This window comes from Mastacembelus armatus, chromosome 3 (genome assembly GCF_900324485.2).
Source record: "Mastacembelus armatus chromosome 3, fMasArm1.2, whole genome shotgun sequence".
NCBI lineage: Eukaryota > Metazoa > Chordata > Actinopteri > Synbranchiformes > Mastacembelidae > Mastacembelus > Mastacembelus armatus.
Genome location: NC_046635.1, coordinates 25984939 through 26010356, shown reverse-complemented (window position 1 = coordinate 26010356; position 25418 = coordinate 25984939). Strand labels below are relative to the sequence as shown.

The 25418-nt window shown below is 39.2% G+C and overlaps 1 protein-coding gene across 2 annotated transcripts in view; it reads right to left on the bottom strand.

The window, feature by feature from the left end:
• Positions 1–3786: 3786 nt before the first annotated feature.
• tshz3b (teashirt zinc finger homeobox 3b) overlaps positions 3787–25418 on the bottom strand; it is a 38277-nt gene continuing 16645 nt past the window's right edge. For both annotated transcript variants that reach the window (XM_026294106.2, XM_026294107.1), the window contains one exon: positions 3787–9109. In XM_026294106.2, the coding sequence (XP_026149891.1) occupies positions 5466–9109 (3644 nt within the window). In that variant the 3' untranslated portion in view covers positions 3787–5465. The remainder of the gene's footprint in view (positions 9110–25418) is intronic.

The following is a 25418-nucleotide window of genomic DNA, read 5'->3' as shown; positions in this document are numbered from 1 at the left end:
TCAGTGAGGATGTACCTAGGGTACAAATGTGCTGTGAGCTGATTATTAACCTCAGCATGCTAAAATGATGACATGACAGTGTGATGGTGTTAGCATAGTGTTTACTGATAATGTCTAGCTTGTAAACTATTTTAGTTTGTTGTGTTGCTCATTCTAACATTAGCCATCTCTCTCTGAACACTGACCCGTTAAACACCAGATGTTAATTACACATATGTTTTGGGTAAAGTGAGGCTGGCTTGTAATCAGTGCTGTTTGATTCAAATAAGTGGTGTGTCATGTGACACACCACTGAAAACTGGATCAGAAAATAGTCATTACACTAATGTTAGTAAAAGTGGGTGCATGTGTAGCCTGCACCTGTATAGAAAACGTTGTGCTTTATCTCAGCTTACAGTACATCAGCGTCAGTCAATTTCTGCTTTTTTGTCTAAAGTACAACTGATTTCACTATTTGATAGTTTCATATTGTAGAGGCCAATGAAATGACATTTTCAGCATAGAGTTACTCTCCATGTAGGTCATATCCGTAGCAACCTTTTGCTAGTGAATATATCTTAGAAGTGGAAAGGCGTCTGTAGATCTAATGTACATATTCCTGTTGAAACACTTCCTATGGAGGTAGACCTGCTTTTGACACAACTGTACTGTTCAGCTGATTATTCCTTTAATCTATAAAATAGCAGAACATATTTGATTTTTTTAAAAACCATATCAGAAAGCTCAAGTTGACGTATTCAGATTACCTTGTCCAACCAGCATACCAAAACCCCACATGTCAAGTCTATAGACAGATAACAGAAGGAAGCATCAAGTCCTCACACAGGAGAAGTCACAATCAGAGAATATTTGGTGTGTTTGTCTAATAAATGAATTAACACAGTTTTTTTACAAACACTGTATAATCCATTTCTGGCAATCAACCAAATTCTCAATTGATTAACCACAAATGTAAAGCATAAAATGATGTCAACACAAGGCAGGCAATACTAGCTTTAGAAGAATGCAGCTTCCAAAGCACAATGGTCCTTTACTCTTTCTGGTTGAAGACAGTAATTGAATTAATAAACTGGATTATTTACAAGAGCATCTGTCTGTGTAGTGTAGCTGAATATACCAAATTTGGATGGATGACACTGACCCAGAAACTGACAATACTATAGTCAGCAGCACTTAAGTGAAAAACTGATTATCACAGGGGACTATATAATGTTAAGCAGTTTAATAATGTGAGAAAATGAAGTTACTTCCTAAACTAGTGTAGACGATCTTACAGCAAGTATTTTGTCCGTGAATGGGCTGCCAGGTTGAGGTTATTATTATTTATTTATTATTCATAGAAAAATTCTGTACACTGCCAACTGTATATACTGTGTGTGTAACTGTGCCCTCAACTCAAATCATTTAGGGGTTGCTTAGTTAGTAACTGTAACACAAGAAATCATTAAAGCCCCTTAAAAGGAAGTTATTGGTATCCTGAGTCAAGCTAATCCAGGTATTTTGATTATTATTGACTGTAAATTGTTAGCTGTCAAAAACACCTCACTACATCAGGTGTCTGTGAAATGTCATCAACCAAGAACAATGGACAGATCATATAATTTATATTTATTATATATTGTGTTATGATTACATATACTTTTATGTTTAGTCTTGTGAATGCATTTTTAATTAATCATGTACTTGTCTGGTTAGATGATTTTTCCCACTCATTCCTACTCTTTCTCTTTAATCCACACATGGATAACAATGTCAAAGAAAAAAACAACTTTTTTATGTTTTTTGAGTGTCTTCAGAACAGAGATCTTTGTCATATATTCTCTAAATCTGACGCATGAAAGGGAACATTCTTCCAAAAGAGATTCCTTAGTTTGGTGTTTTCATTATGGTGGAGAGCACGTTTCCATAGGTTAAGGAGTGTTGACCAGGACAACTGTGTATAATAAGTTTTGGTTTTAGTTAACCTGGACTTCAGTGTTAAAGATTTAACCAGTTAACCATCTTTTTGCAAGAATGTAGTAAATAATTGTGAAATTGTGATCTACATTAATGGTGCATTAGTGGTATCATGTTAGTCAGATGAACTGGAGTTGAGCTTAGGGTGCACCATATGATTACACTAAGATACATAGTACATATATATTTATATCCGTGTGTGTGTGTGTATTTGCATATCCCAATGATGGTACTATATCCATTGTTTCCTGCATGCTAGTTTTCAACCTTAATAAGCTCTTGACTGTGCTTGCCGGATGTGAAGGCAGGAAAATGGCTTTCTTACACTTCAATTTCACGCATATTTTCTTTGAGGCTAATGAGAGCCTTAAATATGGTGCCAGACTTCAAGCTGCACTGTTGAAGGCTGACATTTTCACACACAGTGGCACCTTGTCATTGTGAATGAAGTCCTTCTACCTGGCTGTTGAGAGGTGTGTGTGTGTGTCTTTTGTGCATCTTTGTGTGTATGTGTGAAAAAAAGAAAAGAATTTGCAATACTGGTCTGTACAATTTAGAGATGATTGTGTTGTATGCAGGTGCCCATGTCGTAATGGTTGAATGTGTTTTTTATTTCAACATGGTATATTAAGTGGCAGGGCGGAGTGGAAAAAGTGTAGGGAGTAAGGAACACACGGTACCATATAACTTTACTATTACTTGATTTGCAGACGCGTTTATGATATATGTAGTACCTCTGCAACATTTTTTTTCTCCAGCTAATACCTACTTTTTATATTCTCATTACCTTATTTGTACTGGACATACTGATTCTCACATAGATCTTCAGGCAGAAAGCAACACTCATAGATCTCTTGCTCTAAGCATTAACTTAATCCATTTTTTTTTCTGTATGATATTGTTGTGCATCACATATCATACAATTTCTATTTAACCACAGCACCGAACCAGGAAATATCTGAATAAATGAACACTTGAAAGTACTTGCTCATATTGTCAGCATTGTTGTCATCTCACATGAAGCCTAAACAAGTATGTCTGTCAGGTCCCTTACCTCGCAGAGAGTAGTCACAAAATGGACGTCAAAGGTAATTATAGAGCTGGAGATAGGGAAGACAAACATTGTGTGTGTGTGTGCATGTGTCTTTATGATTCTATATCCGGTGTTGAAAGAGAAAGAAGGTGAGTATGGAGCTCATTTGCTCTCTGGTTATTTTGATTGGAAAGATAGAGTGATGAACTTGAGTATGATATTAGTGTGTGACACTATTAGATAACCAGTGTGTGCAAGTATGGGTGCATGGTTTGATTTTCAAAATTGAAACATCTCCTCATTTAAACTTTGTTTGCATTACATTTGCACAAATTAAGTGGAAGTAATAAGAGTTTTATTTTTTAATTTTCCATAAAATGACAGATTTTGTTAAAAAGATAAATCAACCTTTTGTTTCTTGGGGCCCTATATTGTACTCAGATTTTATATGCAGTGTATTTTAGTCTAAGCCACTAGGACAACAGAGGAGGCTACTGGAAAGCCCAGCAAGGATGGCATCTGTTTGCATGTCTGAATATACGGTTGTGTGTGTGTGTGTGTGTGTGTGTGTTTGTGTGTATGAGTGCCTGCATGTGTGTGTTTGTCTCCCACACGGCCAGCTGCTGCCACTCACTGTAAACTAGTCTGCAGCTCGTCACAGACAGACGTTGACACACTCCCAGTCTAATGTGCTCATTAGGGACTGCACAGCACACCCATAATTGATAGCCATGACACACATGATGCACACACACACACATTATTGCAAAAAACAGTTTCCTTTTTTAATGCTGCAGTAGAAAACAAGGTTATATGAAGTCATATAATGGTGGTTCATTGTCAAGAACAACAACAACAACAGAAAACGAAAGAACGAAATGAAAAAGACTAACAGCACAGAATGCATAAGAGTATCTGTGCTGTTTACATGCCAATATTTTACACATAAAGATTTTTTTTTTATTTCTCTACACTGGCAGCTGTCAGTTACTTCAGCAAATTAACTGCCAAAAATGTAGCAGAACTTGTCACTCAAGAGGTTAGTGTAACCATGGTTACCTTTCATATCCCAAAAAGATAAAGCTGCAGTGCGGAATCATGACAGAGTAATTAGACATAACAAAAAAATATATAATAAAATAAAATATGTGACCAATCAAACAGGCATTCAACAATATGAAACAACCAAGAGTGCTTATAAATAACAGTTTACATGTGAAATATTTTCATAAAGCAACATCTTTTGTACAACCTTTAATATCTTTTTAGTGTTCATACAGCGGCACATGTAGTGTCTGGTAAAAAGAGTCTTTAACCCTTTGAGCACGAGCTGGGAATAAAAAGATTCACCTGCTGTCATCCGCTTTCTTACCTCCCTTTTTGTGTTGTTTGATTAAATAACACATTTATAAAACTATTGTGCAAAACAATTTTATTTGTCTTCATATACTGTGCACCAGCAGATAGTCATAACCGTTTTAAATTAAAAATATAGAAATGATGCATAATTTAGACAGGAATTAGTTCATATGTTTTATATACATATTTTACACAGACCTGAATTACCCTGGTCCCTGATCGACCAAAGTAAAAGAGTTGAGTTCTTTTTTTTCTCTCTTTTTTTTTTTTTTTTAACCATATAGCTACAATGCTTGTGTTAGGTACTGTGAGCATCTTCCAGACAAATGTTAAGCCCAAGATTAACACCTTGCACTAAATACAGAATCTCCATTATAAAAATGCCTCCATGTCTAGCCTTAGACTGAACATATTATATGTCTGGGAAACCCACTGTCAATCTAATTCTCACAGTAGCTTCAGTAATTCCCAATCTCAAATCTTGAGTCAATAGTGTTTGGATCTTAGATGTAGAAGTGCTTTGACGTACTCAGAGGGTTAAATTTTAAATGCTGGCCCCAGCAGAACAGTGTTATAGAAAAAACAGCGAGCAGGAGAGTGAAAAAAGAAGAAAAAACTCATGGAAAGTGCACCAGATTTCATTATAAAATGTTTAACTAAACTGTTTCATTTATGCATGCAGCTTGTCACACCCCAATGATGCCAAAATATAAAGGAACTTAATTCCATATACACAAGTTTCAAAATACACATCACTTCATTTTAGAATAACTTTTTTAAACCTTCATATAATGTATCTTCTGAATGACAACAGCCCCAATCTGCACATTTTGAAAGCAGTCACTATTCCTGCCAAAGGAGATCACTAAAATCAGGTGTCTTGGGCCAGAGTGAATCTACCTTACACCGAAACAAAACAAAAAAAGAATTTCTACAACACAAAATTTAAAACCATGTGCCAAAACTCAAAGCAGTAGTTTTATGGCATCTTTGTGCAGATCCATCACATTAATAATTATTTCTTTTATTTCAAACAAATGTCTGTGAAAGGCTAAGAGAGACTGAACAGAAAAGAGTGAGTCATTATGAAAGAGTGCAGCATGGTCCCCAGCCAATGCTACTGTTTTTCCAGCTCACACACATACATGAGATGGTCCTCAGGGGACTTCCCATGAGTCTTGCTCAGATGAAGCTTGACCGCATGCTTGCTCGCAAAAGTCCGGTTGCAGAGCTTGCACTGGTACATGGCTCCACTGTCATCATCGTCAGGGGAGGGTGATGGGGATTCAGTTGAGGGTAGAGAGGTGTTTAAGGTAGAGGACAGAGAGATGGGTAAGGAAGGGGCTAGGGATGTGGGTAGAGAGGAGGGTAAAGGGTGACTGGATGAATGAAGATTAGAAAGCAATTTTTCAGATAGTCCTTTGGTGTGACATTGATGGTGTTGTTGCGATATCTGACTAAGAAGCTGCTCCCCCGAAAGCTTTGCCAGGTCTCGCAGTCGAAAACCCAAGTGGGATTCCAAATGGCTGACATAGGTGGATGGTGAGCGGATCTGAGAGGCGCAGTCACTGCAGAAGAACACTGGGTGACCAGAATCCAAGTTTTTCAAGAACTTGGTGCCACCAGTTCTTCTCAGCTGGTACTTGACATTAGCCAACCAATGGGATATTGTAGTCATTGAGAGGCCAGTGAAACGAGAGATGTGCATTCTTTCCTGTGGACTTAGGTCTGACATCATATATTTTCCATCACTTGTTTGTCTCAGACTGGATGCAAACTGGGCTTGTAAGATGAGAAGATGTTGAGGATTCCAGTTTGACTGACGGCCTTTACGTTTCTGGGCTGGTGAAACATCTTCTGTCTCCTCCTGTGTGACACCTTCAATGTCGGAGCGCTCAGATTGGCTGGTAGGTGTGGAGGACTTGGAGACAGCTTGACTTTCTGTCAGGTTCCTCAGCATGTCAGAGATGTCTGAAAGGGCGTTCTCTCTCAAAGGGGAAGTGGACATAAAGGAAGCTACTGCAGCTGAGGCTTTGGTCATAGTGGCATTGGAAGGAGGAGAAACTGAGGATGGGGTGGAAGTGGTGGAAGAGAGAGCTGTTGAACCCAGAGAACCACTACTGCCGTTTTTGTCAACATTTTTGCCTTTGGTAAGATCTATGGGTTGGTCATTATTTAGATGATGCTGGTAGAAGTAACGGTCTAGGTGGTCATTACTGGGCTTTTTGGTCTGTGCTGGTGGGGTGGAAGCAGCCACTGCTGCTTTCTCTGCCAGACTGTTGCTCATCTTAAACAGCATACTCATGGGGTCAAGGGAGGGCAAGGCAGGTTTAGCGGCCTTCCCCAGGTGGACGTTCATTACTGACTGCAGTGCGCTGAGAGGGTTAACGAAAGGCTGTTCTGGAGGTGGATGGTCTGTAATAATAGCTGTACTGCCACACAGTGAGGTGGGTAGAGGGGGTGTCACAGCAGTTGACTCAACTCCATTCTCCACAGAATCCTTTATATCTCCATTTGAATCTCTGTGACTGGCTCCATTTCCATCTCTTACTTTTTCCACTCCAGTTGGATTCTCAGGGGTTTTACAGACTCCAGCTCTACTTTCTTTGGGGGACTCTCCTCGGGCTGACTCCCCTGCTTCACTGTTGCAGGGCGAGGGTGTGATACGTGTCATAGGCGATCCCCTCACAACACCACTGGGCTCCCTCATCTTCTCCTCAACCTTGGCCACTTTCTCTGTCACTTTCTTCACCAGTTCCTCCATAGCATGGAAGTTGTTTTTGGGCAGTGGCGATGTCTGACGGCTGGGAGGGGAGATCAGAGGCTGGCTCTTACCAGTGGGAGAGAGGATCTCCCCTCCAGGGAACATGTATTTAAGGGGGGAACTCTTACCAGAGTTGCCTAGAGAGAGTTTCATGATATTTGGGAGCTGGTAGGCAGCATGGATACTGGGATATCCACCCCAGCTTGGGGCCCCATTCTGGGCTTTGTTAATGGCTGAGGTTACTGTGTTCTCAAGGGACTTCAGGATATCAAGACCCCCTTTTGGACTTTCATCCAGATCCTCTTCAGTCAAATAAGTGTATTTTGAAGAAACATCAAATTTCTCCTCAACCTCCTCCTCTCCTCCTGTTTTCTTTTCCTTGCTGAAATTGTTACCACTGTTGATGTTGGGCTCTTTAGTGCATTCTTCTTCCTTCTCCTCCTTTTTTATCTCCACAGCCATGGCACTTGGGGAGATACTGGTTGGAGGAGGCACTGGGGCTGGGGGAGGGGAGAAGGTTGTGGCAGCCAGGGGAACAGACTGAACCTTTTCTTCAACTGTTGAATTTGATGTTGGGGCTGGGGTAGATGACTCCATAATGGGTTTGCCTTTCTTAATAGCAGAATTGGTGACTTTAATAAAGTGTCCTGTCACCATCATGTGAGCGGTTAGCTCTTGCAGTGTGTCATGAGAGCTGCCACACTCCATGCATTTCAGGATTTGTGACTTTCTGGACTCAAACTGCCAGGCATAGCTGGCACCATTCTGATGTCCATAGCGGTTGTTAGGTGTGATGTAAGGGTTGGTAACCTTCTGGAGTATGTCATTCGAATCACTGAGGGAGGTGGGCTTAGGTGTGGTGCCTCCATTAGAGTCAGGTGAGCTAGGGATGTCTATGTCAATAGGGGCCCTCTTTCGAGCTGTGGAAATAATCTTAGCTGCCACTGGTGTAACAGGCTCCTTCAGAGGCACTTTCTGGTAGTGTTTTGTCTTGATCATGTGGACACTTAGGTCCTGAAGGGATTCAAAGGAGTGCCCACAGTACATGCACTTCAGAACTTTCTGAGCATCCTCCTTCCCCTCCATCTCTAGCAAAGAACGCTTTCTGGGTTTAGACCACCGTTTAGCACCCTCACTATCTGTCTCATGGTTATCATCGCGATAGTGGCCTGTCTCATTCATGTGCACCGTGAGCTCGACCAGTGTGTCATAAGCTGCACTGCAGTCCTTACAGCGGAATTTGCTGGCACCAGTGAATATAGAGCCATAGAGCTTCGAGCTCTGCCGGTATAGCTGGACAGTACTAAAGAGATTGGGTTCTGTAGATGCTGTGGATACCGCCACTGTGGCATGCTGAACCAGGCCCAGTCTGTTGTGGTGGTTCTGTGAGGCCTGCTGGAGGGTTTTAGCCATAGCTGTCTGGTGCCAATCATAACCTCCACTTCCGCAGCTACTGCTGCTGCTGCTACTACTGCTGCTGCTGTGACTACGAGGGGGTTTTTCTGTAGTTGGCTGGCTCAGGTTCAGATTCATTGTAGACCAATAGGAGTTGGTCAGGAAGGAGGTGTAAATGGCCTTCATCTTCTCCAGGCTGTCAGCAACAGATCCTGTTGTGGCTAGTATGGCCTCATCTCCACTTACTTGGGCTGCGGTGTGGGCAGCAGTCATTATGGCAGAAGAGGAAGACAGGGACAGGGCATTTGAGGGTTCTTTAGAGAGGAGGACATCATCCTCATTTTTAAGTGAGGAGCTCTCAAAATCAGACATTCTGTCACTGGATTCACTCAGGTGAGACTCACTGTCCAGCTCCTGTCCAGAAAAGTCACCAGCATTGGGTGAGTCATGGAAGCCAGCAGAGCCTGGTCTGTCCTTCAGAAGAAAGTCCTTGTCCTGACAGAGGAACTTAGCAGCAGGTTCCTCCCCTTCCTGAGCTGAGTCGTCTCCATCCAGGTCCTCATCTACTAGGGCTGCTTCTTTCTCGTCTTCAGGGACATATGCTGCACAGGCAGAGAAAAGTAAAAACAGAGAGATTTGTTAAAAGCAGACTGACAGCATATCTAACGGACATTCTCAACTGTGTAGTTCTCTTTCTTTACCAAGCAGGGAACTGATAGAAATGCAAACTAGTGGTATACACACTTTCTCCAGAGGAAACAGACAAACTATTTCCTAACATAACTGTTGAAGTAATTGTGTTCTAACTTTGCCTTTTTACAGTGACATTGTTTTCTAATTGGAATCAAGTCACCACCTCCTCCCATTCCCTCTTCACACCCAGGTCTTTGTTCTGTATTGCAAAAAATCAGAGACAGCCACAGAGAGAAAGAGAGAGATGGTGGATGGAAAGAGAAAGATAGAGGGAGGGAGAAGGGAAAATGGCTCTTCAAACAGAACTTGCCACCTTATTCTTCTCAAGGGGCAACAGCTTGAAATTAAAACTAAATTTGAAATTAATGAAGCACATTCTGGCGGTGGCATTCGTTTCTGAAGTAATAAATTACTTGTATCAACCTCGGAGACAGCGGTTCCTGTCTGTCAATTAATATGTCTTACGCTTCTTCTGCAGACTCTAATGCATTCCCTAACAGACACACTCGCCATTTAAATTAAGCATGCATTTTCACTCATTACACTGCTCAGCCCTCGCCTCCTCGTAAATAAAAATGAATGTATGTACGTTTGCCTGCGACAAATCTCTCTCTGCAAAACCCATTTGCTTCAATTACCAAAGATTAGAAAAAAGTTTAGAGTTATTATTTACAGTTTAGCTTCGGGGACTGGGCTTGAGGCTTTCAATTTATATTCAAATCCCTCTAGTTTAAGAATAATACAATGGAAATCCTAGAGAAAAGATGTATCAAGAAAAATCAGTCTTGCTTCTTTGTGCATCTACAAACATTTTCCTTGTTAATAAGTCCATTGCAAGGATAAAATAACATGGTCACATTTTGTGGGTAAGGTTGTTTTTTATTTTTTTTTTTTGGATAAAATTTCAAGCACACACAGGTGCATGCATACACAAACCTCTCTGCTGTTTTAGCAAATACACTGACAAAGACGATGAGCTTGTGTGTGAATGTCAATGGCCTTGTGCCTAGCATTCCTTTCTGTAACAGGCTATCACTCATCCAACCTGGTATGTAAACAGACTGTGCTGGTCAGTCTGATGGGTGTGGCACAGAAGCACCACTTTCTGCCACTTTCATTTTAAGTTAAATTGTGTTACATCCATTATGACAATGCACAGTGAAATGTTTAATAAACAGCAAAAACAGTCAGGAATATGCACAAGGTAACTTTGAAAACAAATCTTCAAATCATACCTATAGTGAAAATAAGGGTAATACTTTTACAACTTGCCAACCATAGTATAGAACACACTTCAGTTATTGCCAAGTCCCATTTCTTATTGAAAACTGCAAGTTGTATGTATTTGTGAATGTTACAGTACTGCATCAGCAGCAAGACAGGAAGAGTCTCTGTCATTGTCAGGCCACTGGTTGCCATCGGCAATGATACGACACTGCCGTGGGATAAACAGATGCACAGAGACACAGATATCCCAGAGCCCATCACACACACAAACAGGCACACACACCAGTTGTACTGTAACTGTTATAGTCTAACACCTTTTTGCCTTCGGGCAATCTCAGGAGCTTCCCTGTTGAACATGCAGACTGCTCCAGCATTCGGCCTAACAAAATCGATTTGAAAAACTTCAAACACATTATCTAACATTAAATGCAGTTAAATTGTAGGGTCAGCTGACCCAAACACACACGGCATCAGTTACTGTTTCTTTTATTTCCTGAAGTCTAACTATCTTAAACCCTTGATAATTCATGTCAGCTTCACATTTTCACATTTATGGATATAAAACACACACACACATACATACAAACACATGCCCACACTCCCCCTCTGTTAGAGCTTCCCCATCTCTTCCTGTCTGTCTCTCCCCCACTCTGTCTCAGAGACACATCCACCAGCCCGCACATACGTGCAGCCAAGCAGACCCACATGTACATGCCATCTGTTCTGAATCAGCCAAAACGACAGCTGTTTAAGAGAACAATGCTCTGGCTGAGGAAACAGCCGAACACAGCAGCACTGTGCTCTCATCAAGGCCAAACATCAATGTGAAATCTCCTTTAAAACACAACATATGCACTAGGCTTTAAATTATCTGTTTTTGTGTGATAAGAACACTGTGTGTATTTGAATACCTGCAATGATGTGATATGTGTAGAGGCACATACAGTGTGTGCCAGCAAGACCAGTGTATTCTGAATAAAAACCTTGCTGTGGAGATACCTACAAACAGAATGAAGTGCACAACTAATTTCTAGAGTTTTTTTGATGCAGTGGATGTTGAAATACAGATACATTTTGATTAGGTGCTGTGTTATAATACTTTTATACAATGGTCCCCAATGAATAGTCTGCAATTACATCAAAATTACATGGACTGTGGATTGCAGTTTCAGTAGTGCCAATATCTTTTCACTATACACATATATTTACCATTAGCACCTTCAGACATACCATTGTCTCTGTTGTGAAAATACAGCTTGTGTAAGTTTATTGTCAACTTGTCTTTTTTCAACATTCACCAACAGCTCAGTCACAGTTGCAAAGGGTAACTTTTTTGTAAAGTACACTAGTATTACTCCCCTATGTACCAAATGTATCTGTTCCAAATAAAGTGATTTTAACACCATGATCATATAACATTCATATTATTAAATAGACACAGTGATGCAGGTATTTTTAGTAGATTCAGTCAAGGTTATATTCTACTACCCCTGAAAGTGGCAAAAGAGGGACATTCAACATTTTCTCCATTACTTGTAGCTATTTCCTTGTTCTCTCTGCTAGCTTGTAAAATCTCAGTCTCACTAGATGGTGAACCTGAAGTGTGTCCTAGCTTGCAGTTGTAGTTTATTGGTTTTTGTGACAGGAAATGTACCAAATCTCATCATACTGATTGTAATCCTATTTGTGGTTATTATTAAGGTCAGATTTTCAGTTGTTCTCAAAGTAGCTGAGCTATCCATGCTTTTGAGAGTAAAGATCAAAACTTGGTTAAAGAAAACGGCTTTCATTATGTTTGGAGGAGTGAAAGAGGTCACCTCTTATAATTGTATTTCCTTTTGTAACTAATGCAATTCAAAGCAAAGAGAAGAAAGGAGGAGGCATAAATATATATATTAGAAGATGTGACTGAGGCGGAAAAGGAGATATGAGAAAGACAGGTCTTGAAAGAATGACATGATGTAGAAACACACACACAAACTTTACTTGCAGAGATGATGCCCAAGGACACTGGCTTGGCTAAGGTCCAGGCTGCAAGGTTCACAACACTATGACCCAGGATACAGCGATAAATATGGAGAAACCCATCCACATACTCATATATGCGCACACAAAGCCACCCATGTAGAGGGAACCTGGGCCAAACACACCAGGTATGCAGGTGCTCTTTTAATTAGTAGAAAGTAAGAGAGGTAGTGAGAGTTCCAGAGGAACTGTCAGCAGGGTGGAAGAGGTGGTTTGATCTCATTTTCAAGAGAACAGGCTGAGAGAGACTGAAACTGAAACTACACTGTGCAAGCAAGCAAACACAACAGTTGTTTTTCTGAGATGTGGAAGGACTTGGAAATCATTCTTGACATCTGAACAAATCCCTGTTATAATAGCAAATAATTCTGCTAATAAACAGTCAAATGGATGGAAATGGAAAATTTGTATTTATAATCATAAAAATACAGAGATTATGAAGAGATTGTAAACTATGCCTCTGCGTTCGTGTGCGTAAAGTGAGGAAATGCTTATGCACACTGCAGATGTTATGATGTTAGGAAACAGTTTATCATGCTTATATAACCACTTAACCGCCCTATCAGACACACAAGCACGTCAGCGCTGTCTGTTTACACTTCTGCTTAGACCGTGCAGTTTCAATGTGTTATGTATGTCTGGGCGAGAGACAGAGAGACAGACTGTCCACGTCAGTCTCATACAGGGCAACATACTTGTTGAAACCTTGCTGAAAACATGTCTGTAGGCCTGAGATGAAAAAAATCCCATCTGAATTGTCTCACATATAAACTATGTGTCACTGTGTTTGTACAGATTTATTGTGTTACATGCATCAACCCCCAGCCATTTCCCACTTGATGGGATCCTATAATCTCCACCCTCAACTCCCTCTCTTCCACATTTCCATCCCTCCCCAATCAACAGTGCAACCCACGTTAATGAAGTTAATTGAATCTGAGATCGATAATGCTTAATTATTGTGATTTGACATGCACAGACAAATTGGTGGGATGGCTTCTGTCTCTGCGTGTGTGTGTGTGTGTGTGTGTGTGTGTGTGTGTGTGTGTGTGTGTGTGTGTGTGTGTGTGTGTGTGTGTGTTTGCTGCAATGGTGGTTAAAGGGGCATGGCTGCTTGCAGTGAGGGCTGTGGGACTGTTGAGGTGTGCCATCGATCCCAAGAGGTGTTGGATCGACCCATATGCTTGACGAATGTTGCTGTTCCTTCAATATTCCTTTAATATTCTTGTAATATTACCCAAGGCATATAACATGTACTTTGCAATGTTCTTGGCATATACAGTAGAGATTTCTACTTTTTTTGGCATTCACTTAAGTGTTTAGGATGACAATTAGCAAGATTTATAGCCTAGCTGTTACATACATTTTTATTTGTATTTCCTATGTATATTCTGGCCTGTATCTGTATTCACTGTATGAATTATTTTTATGTGGAACTAGCTCCATGCTGATAAGTAGTAATGATGCATGATAGTCCAAAACAACAAAAATAGATAGAGATAATATTAGCATATACAGCACACAGTGGCAGTAGTGTTAGAGAGAGGGGAGATTAGATTTGGAGTGGCAACAGTTAGTGTGTCTGTCTATAGCTGCAGCATCACAACACAGAAACAAAAACAGCGACCGTTTAGAAACACAGATCCTGATGTAAATGTTTTTGTGTATGCATGCATGCACCTGTGTTTGTGTCTATGTCTGTGTGTGTGTCTCTGTGTGTGTCTGTGCAAGAACACTGATAGCCTGGCTAATCATCTTCCCATGCCATTCAGCTAGGGAGCTGCTGACACTGTATTTACATGCTTCTGTTACAGTGCCAATACAAGAGCATATGCCTGGTCTAGAAAGCTACAGACACAGGTGTGTGTGTGTGTGTGTGTGTGTGTGTGTGTGTGTGTGTGTGTGTGGTCTGTATTTATACATGTGCAGTATTTATTTAACAAAATAGCTCAGTTTTCTATACAAATCAAATGCACTATCTGAGATTAGTTCATCAGGTGGACGGAGTCAACCTAACAACTACTTTTTATCAGAAGAATTAGTGTGAGTGTGTGATAGGGGGGTAAGCAAAAAAAAAAAAAGAAATATTGAGTTATTTATAAAAACTGGTAACAGAAGTGTAAAAACTGCACCAACTAATTATCAAGTCAGCCTATAGTTAATTATGGAGGAGTTATAAAGGCATAAGTGAAATGATATTTGAAAAACAGATTACTATCTAATTGAACATGCCATATTAAAGATGTATGAGAAATATGAATGAAAAGGCAGCTGGAAGACTTACTTGGGTGGAACTTTAAAAACTGAAGAGTAGATGGCAGGTGTGACTAAATCACAACAATGCTGGCCAACTTTAGATGATGCGCCTCTCTTGTGATACAAATATCAAACATGCTACTGAAGCTGAAATAATGACTAAGGCAGTGTAACTGAATGAACTGCACAGAAAGAGTATTCAATGTTTGCATAATATAGAGCAAAACACATTTCAGATACCACTCTGATGTTCTAACAGCCATCAGCCTACTTCAGGAATTACCTACAGTATATGCTTGTAATTGAGTTATAGCAGACAACTAGCAATAATGTTCCTGTTTTGTGCTATATTTTGTATTTGCTTCACTTCTGAAAAAAAATGAAAAATGTCAAATTCCCTCATGATTAAAATCCTAAATCAGCAGCCTGTAAAGCTTTTGCATGCAGCATTTTTGGAGAAAATCATGTGTCGCAATTGTAGAATTACTAATAAATAGCACAATATTAATAAAAATCAGTACAAGCAAATATAAAAAATGCCCCCAATATATCTGACGGTAGCTCTGTAGAAATCATTTGTGGAAATCCCAGTTGCTATCCTACTGGGCTATTTTAGCTACACATTTACAATAATGATATCAAAATTGCAAAAAATGGTGGTAGTGAGAACTGCACAGTATTTAGTTGGACAGAAATCGAATGCCCCGGTACTTTGTACTTTGCAAATACTGGTCATCCTTAAAGCACAAAGCAGCAATACATGCTAAAGTGTTAGCAGAAAAGTGACTGCTACGGTGTGGCTGTGACACATGGAGTCTGGTCAGTGTGGGTGATGTTCTTATAACGTACAAGGGCATTTATCCAGAATTAACAAAAATATGGTGTGATGTTTATTTAGGATTAGCAGGAATGCAGTTTATGTGCATGTGTGAACAGATACACATCAACAACAATACCTTGCTTACACTACACAAATATCAGTGTGTCACTGTCAGTAAATGATCCTCTGCCTTCCCTTTGTTATTCAGATTGCTTGCTCTTGGAGCAGTAACACTCTCTAAGCCCACAGGGCAACCCAGGGTCATGAGTACTTGTGTGTGTGTGCGTGTCTGTGTGTGTGTGCGTGTCTGTGTGTGTGCGTGTGTGTGTGTGTGTGTGTGTGTGTGTGTGTGTGTGCGTGCGTGCGTGCGTGCGTGCGTGCGTGCGTGCGTGCGTGCGTGCGTGTGTGCATGTGTGCGTGCGTGCGAAAAGAAAAAACAACCAACACCAACTCCCATTTGTTTCTCCTATCTGAACTCCATCCTTATTTTCAACTCTTGAAGTGTTTTCCTCTCTCTTACTGCAATTTTCTGCCCTTCCCTGACTCTTTCTCTCAATCTCTCTGTCGTTCTGCCACCATCATCTTCGGTCTCCCTTATGCACATACTGTAGGGTTGCACTTTCTTGTATTCTGACTACCTTCCTACTTTGATCTTCCTTTACTTTTTCCTCTTCATTCCAGTCTGTCACAGTACAGACCCAGCTTGCCATGAGGACAAGGGTACACATATATACCTAATACTTAAGATACACACATTAATTGTAAATGAGCTGTATGCCATCAACAATTATTTGATAATGTCAGTACGATAATGTTTTGCAATATGAGCAAGTACTTCAAAATTAGACACTATAAATGTCTGTTCTTTTTTCCGCACACACATGCACACTGTCAGAAGCACACACATTGACACACTCTTTGCACTGCAGTCTGGTTAGTTGTTGGGTATCTATTACCTGCCAGTTTGCTCTGATCTCTTTGGACAGCTCTGATCAAAAGATGTCATCTGACCTACTCGACTGGGCTCGCTAGGGAAGTTAGCAATGGGGGAACATTTGTGTATGTGTGTGCATGGGTGTGTGTTTTGGAGTAAAACACATACTGGTCTGGGTGTAAATAAAATGACAGGATCACTTTAAGGTCCTGTCAAGTTGGCAGGAAGCGATTATGATAACGCCCGCTCTGCTCCAACGTAAATGGACACACTTAAATTCACTGGCCAGAGCCTAATATACATGATATAGCTCTTTTTCTGTCTCTTCCTGTCTGCCCATGTGTCTCTTTTCATTTCTGTTCTTTTTCCTCCATCTCTTGTGCAATGATCCTTTCTTTTTATCTTACTGCTGCTACAGGCCTGAGATGCATCCACTGAGAAACAGATTGAAAGCAAATGTCACTCAAATACAGATTCAGGCCTGTAAATCTGTAAAACAAGAGGCTGCATATGTGCCAAGTTATCATCCGCACACACACATTTACACAGACACACACATACTCTCACTGAAAAACATCCTGCATCTAAAAATTAAATGCGTCTCCTCCACCAAGAAATAAAGAGAATTCCCAAAAATGAATTTGTACAACAAACAAAACACAGATGTAAAAGAGCAGTGGCAAAGCTCTATCTAAGCAATAAAAGGTGTGAAATGTGAGGGGTTTTAGGGGAAAGAAAAACGGCTAGCAATAAAGCTGGAAAACAGCACTGCTCCAAGGCAATTTAGACTGCAAAACACAAACCATTAAGTTTGTGCATTATCTTTTAATTTAATCTTGAATGATTTATAATCCATCACGCAAGGCTTCGACCATATCCAATTATTCTCTGCTGCTTGATTGACAACAAAGGTGATTTATTAAGCTAATAAAAACTGATGTGCTCTCCACTTGCTCTGAAAATAACCAGCTGGACGAGAGCTTAAAGAAACCCACACCCATGGGCAAAAACACACAGGAGGAGGTATAAGATCAATACTTTGTGTGTGCATACATGTTTATTTTGAAGTGTGTGTTCTTGTGTACAAGGTTAAAATGTGTGGGAACTCTCTGAACAATCAATTAAGTATCTTTTCACTTAAAAGAGAAATCAGTCTCAATGTGTCCCTGCCTCTCTCTTGCTGTGCCAGAAATGTCGGAAATCAAAATGTCAGGCATAGTGACAAGCCATGGTTTTTCTTTATGCAAAGCCAAGTGATTATATTAGGCTTTAATTCCTCCATCCATGGCGTATATGTCATCTTAGTCTTCGTTTTATCTGCTAATGTTACGCTCAATCACTTGATATTAATGGAAAAACAGAGAGCCAGGGGGCCCTGTAATGGTGGCAAGTGTAAAGTGCATGTGTGGGTCTTTGTTGATGAGCAGGCGAGTTGGGTGCAGTAGAGGGGGTTAACGGTCTAGAGTTCACATGCATATCAATGTAGCACAGAGCCATTAAGAATATTAGCATGTTTACAGCACCAAGCCATGTATGAGGCTCTTTTAATGAGGCTTAGAGTCACACGAGCTAAAATGTGGCTGTGCACACACACATGGCTTAGAGTCACTGGCTTTTTTTACAAGAAGAGTGGCAATGTTGTCATTTACGCTGACATGTTTAAAAATAACTTGACTTATGCAGTTGGGTTTTAGGGTGACTGTCCGAATTACAGCAGTAATTCTATGCTGATCAGAAACAAATGTTCTCTGACGCAGAGGAGGATGAGAGTAATCATACCGGGAGGACAGTTGGCTACTACTTCAGCATAATGAAGCATTTTAGGATTAGAATAAGTGTTAAAAAAGATTAGAAGCAGAGACTAGTGTTACAGGAAAGGGTTAAGATGTTATGGAATTAAAGTAATAACTTCAAGCATAATAATGTGCACATGTACAAAATTTATATTTTGGACTTTCTCTGTGTGGATTTTAAGTGCATGCAACAAACCTGGATTCTAAACTAAGAAGCACAAAATGACACATTACATGTCCACTGTAAAAAAAAAAAAAACTGACACAAACTTGACAAGACCCAGACACTATGGACACGGTTTCACTGTTCACTCTGCCCCAAGAAGAGCCACTGCTGCTTTTTCTTGCTACATGGCACACATCACCAAAAATGCTAATCACATATCTTCCAAGGTTTTAAGATTAAGAGATTTAAGAGATTTTAGATCGTCAACGTCACTTAAGGCAATTGCTGAATTTAAACTTTACTGCGCTGTTTTTTTTTTTTTTTACTGTTCTTGTTTTGTTTTGGCAACACACACCGTTGTATTTCTTTCAACAAACATAAATTGAAGAGCTGCACACGTGTTTATGCGACTAGTTGCCAAACACTTGAACATGCACACATACCCAATGCAAAGCGAAACAATAGTGGAGCGTCGTCTGAACTTAATATTGTTCTGCTTTGACATTGCACCGTAAATTTCTATTTCAGGTCTTCCCTTAAAAGCAGTCCTGTAAAGTCTCTTGTCTTTTTTGTGTTGTTTCATAATGAGGGGAGTTTCAATACAAAATTAAATTTTTAATTAAATGTTGATACTGCAGCTTATAGACCTACTTGTCACTCTCCAACAAAGGCTTGTTTATTTTTTTCTGCTCATTTGAATTTTCTACACTTTAACTTTTCCCCTTCATCATCTTTGTAGTAATGTGCAATTAAAATGCAACCTGAGAACTGTAGGCAGTTAGAAACAAGACTGTTCCTTGGCTTTGATATACACTTAGCATGTTGTTAGCGTGTTTGTCTGACTACAGATGTGTCACATGATGGATCTCTGGCCCTTGCAAGCCGTCAACACGTTCCTCTTGGCCATGGGGTGCAGCGTATAGCTGAGTATCTGGGTTTGTCAGGGGGAGCGATGGGTTTTCAGTTTCAAAGCAGTGGATTTGTGTGTCTGTGATAGTGTGTGTGTTTCCAGCAGGGTGGTAAATACACAGACTGTGATGAATTATGTCAGGAAGGAGACCGCCATTTTTAATCATGTAATTAGACCTGAAAACTAGCAAAAAAAAGGTCTTTTATGTCATCCAAACAATGTCAAAATGGATGTGTGTGTGTGTGTGTGTGTGTGTGTGTGTGTGTGTGTGTGTGTGTGTGTGTGTGTGTGTCCACCAGTGCGTTTATATGTAGAAGCACCTCAGTCATATGAAAGACCCCTGAAGACATGTCACCCAGGCTACAGGTAGAGCAAGAAGGCAAACAAGGCCCTGTCTAGGTCCACAATCCCAGAGTGGTGTTATGGCAACCAAGCCTTAAGGGAATACATAGACATGCACATGCAAACACACAAACACACACACACACACACACAGACAAACAAGAAGATGAAAGTGCTCAAGATGCATAGAAGCGAAGTGAGAAGGGTTAAATGAAAATTGTCTTTTCTTGCTTTCAAAATGTTTTGAATTGTTGTATACTTAATTTTTGGACATATGGATTCTGTAGTAATATATTTTAACATTTTGCTTATGGTGTCACATAGTACCATATAATATGGTTTTGGTAAATTGTTTCAATGGATCAAAATAACACATTAAAAAGCTAAAATGAGCCAGAGAATACACTGCCAATAACATCCTGCAGAGGGCTACAGGGACATCTTCTAATCTAATTGTGTCATTATTCTGAAAAGTGACCCTGTTCAAACCATTACTCATATGACTTCATTCAAATAAACAAATAAATATGCTTTTCTGTAATATTTACTAATTGTTAAGTAATTAAATGATATATTACAGCCATTACTCAGAAGTATTTTTTTTCAATTAACAGTACAGAGATTATATGCTGTACATATAAGTATAATAGTTTTGTTACTAAACAGGACATTACTTCTAGTTGCTTTTATGGAAGGAGCAGACAATTTTTTTAACTCAAAAATGAAATAATACAGTATATACTGGTGAAAATAGTTTTTAAATGCAGCATGGGTATGTTCGTGTGTCTAAATTTTGTGCAAATGAACCCTTGAACAAGTCATTAAACCCTTAATGATGACATCCAGATAGTAATTGGATGTTCGTCTTAAAATATAAATTAAAAAGCTGACATTTCCATGTTCTCCAGATTATATGTGCATGTGTGATGTCTGTGATGAAGTTAGGGCCTTTATATCAAAACATTTCACTGTTGCACATATTATGTCATAAAGACTATTCGTACAATAGAGCCATATACATCTTTCTCACACACAGAACGATACATATAGTAACTGTGGTGTTGGAGACAACTGTGATTTCTGACAGCTGTGTGCAGGACATCATGTGACAGCTGCACACATACACACATCCCCCCCCCCCCAATGTAAAACAAACCATTCGCCTTGTCTGGCATGTCTTGACACAGGCCACAATTGATTAGTGTGATTTACAACATAACTCCCACACACAGTACACATGCATTGTGTGTGTGTGTGTGTGTGTGTGTGTGTGTGTGTGTGTGTGTGTGTGTGTGTGTGTGTGTGTGTGTGTGTGTGTGCTGGTCTGCATTTGTATCAGGCTTGTGGAATCCATAAACAGAGTGTTGTCAGTACTATGTCGTAACATTGTTTCCTCTTAGATAGGTAGAGAGTAGCTTTTTCTGTCACTTACACACACACACACACACACACACACACACACACATTACACTGGCATGTTAAAGTTAAAATGTCTGCTTATAAATATCAGTTCATACCTAAGTTCATGTAGGAAATGACTTTGAACATTTGTGTGTATTTTATTTACAGACACTCAAATTCTTGGCCATCCTCAGTGTTGTGATGTTAACTAATAAATAGTTAGTATAAGAATACTGGTCACATTATTTGTGTGCTTAAAAAAGAAGTAGCAGTCACCGTGAAAAACGATATTTGTAACTCATCACCCTGGTCACTGGGCACAAAACAATGTCTGGAGTTTATGTAAATAAGATGACATATTTGACCAAATGTCTTTTCAAAAACGCTTTAGCTCTAAAAGGAGATGATTTTCAGATGTTTGAATAAGCTCAAGTGAAAGTGAAGAAATCATTAGTTTAGCCCAGTTTTTTCACTTTATCCCATGTTACAGATGTTGAATGAGACATTTCAATCAAAAGCTGAACTTAATTGAAAAAACAAACAGCTTCTATCTTTCAATAAATGCTGGGACTATTTTTAATTTTATGCTTTGTGCACTAGTAAACAAAACGATCTCACAGTCAATGCTCATTAATTTTAATATACAGTATTTACATCCTCTATGAAGTTACCAACTTATAAGTGAAATCCTCAAGATGCTTCATAATTTCAACATTTTACAGTGAGTTTAACTTTGATTTACTGCGGCGAGAGAGCGGCAGCTTGTCATGCTGGACGTTAAAGTGGAATGAATCCATTGTATTATCCATTTTCTGAAATACTTGACTAAGATATGTAATCATTGCTTTTGCTTAATCCATGTGGTGACACGTCATACAGCACAGCCCAGTGAAATTGAAGCCCATATGACTTAATGGAGTTATTTAATGCACATTATCAAAACTTTTCTTTTGTCCTGATGTCTAAGAGTTCAGGAATGCTCAACAGTTAATAGATTCCTTAGAAACACCCCCTTATTCTGGCTTCAAGACGTTGGTGTTGTACACCGAGATTATATTTCATTCAGGGTGAGACCTCTCCAGAGGTAGATTTTTTTTTTTTTTAAGAGAGAAAATAAATTACAAAGTCACACTTAAAGGAAAACATCACTGTAGTGAATCAGAGTAGATTCCACTCATACAGGCACAGTTTCAGCTTTCTGCTTAACATCTGAGCTTATAACAGTCAATTAATCAATAGCTACATGTTTACCAATCAAGTGTGTATTGACTAGGTTATAAGTGCTAATGACAGACACACACATTTACACACTCCTCCTTTTGCTTTCTGCTTACCCAACTGTGGATTGCTTGTGATTCTGCTTGCTAACATGCCTTTAAATAGCCTGTGTTCTTTCATTTAGTTCAATCAAAACAGTACTTTCATTTCTGTCACTGGGCTGTGTTACAGTGTGATGGTTAGAGGATAGAATTTGTGTGTGTGGGGGGGAGTGGTGTGTGTGAGTGTGTGTGAGTGTGTGTGTGTGTGTATAAAAGAAAGACTTCACTGAGACTGGATATAACCTAGGGCAAGGCTTGAGGCTAAATAATTCCTGGAAGAGTGTCAGAAAAGGTAGAAAGCAATATGTTAAATGCTGACTGATGCACTGTCTGCTGCTTCCATTTTTGCTGCTCTGTCTCCCTCACTGGTGTGTGTCTTTCTATATCTACATGTCTTCTTTCCACTCACTCTGTCTATCTTTCCTAACTATCTAGGTAAGTATCTGTCAATCTGCAAAGTCTCCCGATCTGTCCCTGTATGTGCATATTTACCTCTGTGTCCTTATTTACACTGCAAAGTATGTTAGAATGGTATTTTGCATGACAGAAATCAGCCAAATCACCTGAACTCAAGATTAGTGATTTATTTCCTCACTTGCATGTCATTTTGCTAATTCTAATAAATAAAGGAATGCCCAAACCTGATAAGTAACTCCTCTACATAGCATAGAAATAGAACGCATTTTTAAAACAAGTACGTTGGATTTAACTTATATAATATTTATTTTTTAAGAACAGCTAAAACAATTACCAACACTTAGAAATTCATCCCAAACTACCTTTGCAGCCCTCAATCAAGAAAATAAAATATCCCAGATAAAAAAAAATTATATATCAAATAAGACACAGCAATAGCTTACTGATCTTTTCTACTCTATTTTACTGTCTTAGAGGATGGCAACAATTGTTATTAATTAACAAAACTTTCAACTCAATTACAGAACTCTTACTTACAGCTTGCTAATATGGTTTCTTTCATTCTGTTTCTTTACTGCACTGAAAGGTTTTCTGTCTTTTAATGGTGACATTTTTTGACAGCACATTTCTTGGCTGCTTGACAGATGATTCTGTCCCTGGTGCATTGGTACAGTAAAAATGTTGGGAGACATGCTGTACTTTCATGATTTATTTCTTTCATGCCTGCACAACAGGTAACATTAACCAGCAGAACACTGCTGTAAATTAAATTGAGCCTAGCAGACTCTGTCAGTGTGATGCTGATACTCTGGCAGAGATAAAGTAGCTGGTGCTGGCCTAAAATGAACAATCAAATAGTTTGTACTTTGATCTTTGTGAACCATAGGCTACACTTTTATGTTATGGCTACACGAGTCCAACGCCGACAAAAACAAAAACTTTTGCCTTCCTCACCACCTATCAAACATATTGATCAAAGTAGTTTAACCTTAAACACTGTTGTTAAAAACTCACTTGAGTAAGTATCACTTTAAGTAGTGCCAGTGGTGACAGACTTCTCACACTTTCCAAACTGCAGGTCGTATGTCGAAGACACTGGAAGCTTCAAGGCTCATCACGTTCATTTATTTCACTTAGTCATGTCAGACTCAGTGCTTGTTTGCCTTTTAGCAGGCTGGTATCACTGCAGAGCCTTACTAATAGTGGACTTTAGAGACACTGTGCTGCAGTTTGTTTAAGCCTTAATGCTTGGTAGGGTTAATAGCTTTTTTTTGTTTGTTTGTTTTTATTTTTTGTTGGGTTTTTTTTTTTTCGCATTTTGATTTAACTACATCTCTAGGTTATTCATTTTATTTGCTACTGTCATAATGGGTTATAACATCAATTTGAGTTGGTTTGTTTATCGGCTGTAAAACTACACATGTAGCATCACAGTGAAAAGGTATTACTCAGAAACTTAAAATGCTCAAAATAGTTGATAACCACTATCTGCCAAGTGAAAATTATACTCAAACATCCTGACACTACAACTAGTGAGAAATGTTAATGCCACAAACAGCGTATTAACACTTCAGGCCGCCCAAATTTGAATTCCAGGGGAAATGAAACAAAAACATAACAGAACAATTTAGTTAATCTGGTTTTCAAAGTAAAACACAATGAGTAAGTGACAGCAAAATGGCATAACTTTTATTTCCTGCTGTATTACATGTCTAATAAGATTATACATTAAGACATTGATGTCTAAAATATGTGATTCTTCCATAGCTATATCATTATATATTCTAGAAATATTTCATAGAGTAACTGAGACTGTGATTTAGAACTGATTAATGGGAATTATACTGAAGGAACCACCTTGTGTTTCAAGCTAAGGTCTTGTAGTTTAAGTAATTATGAAAAAATCTTATATTTAATAAAGGACATATAAATTATCTGATAGTGCAGTGAGACATTGAGACACCATAAAATAAGCCTGATATATGAAATACATCATAATCTCTGATTCTCTGTCTCTCTCTGTCTGCCTAATTCTTTGAGTATTTCTCTCCCCATGCTGTTGTTATGTACAGAATGTTTGGTTCAATCTCTGTACTAGGTCTGTATAAACTCCAGATAATAAATGGTGGTGAGAAAATGAGGGATGTCAAAACACACGGGGACCCAGCTTGGGAGATCAAAGATGTGACATAGTGGAGAAGGCTCACTGTTCTGTCTGATACTTAACTGCATATATAAGGACTAAGGTGAGCGTGCAAGCAAAGTGTACACACACGCACTTGCACATCAGAAACATGCAAAAATAGATCAATGATAGACATAAAAACATCATCCCTAACGAGTCATTTGATCTAGAAACTTCAATCTCATCACATTCTTCTTCCCAGAAGATTTGGCAGGATGTCAAACAACTAATATATTTAACCAAAGTCAACCAATAAACAAGTTTAACAGCAACAAAGTTAGACAGAAAAGTAAGTAGATTAAACACAAGAGATTACAGCTAAAAACATGAAGAGATTACTTCAATAACGGGCCTAGATGGATATTAAAAGGGAAACCAAGAGTGACAGTGACATACAATAAGTGACACATGATTAAAGTTTTA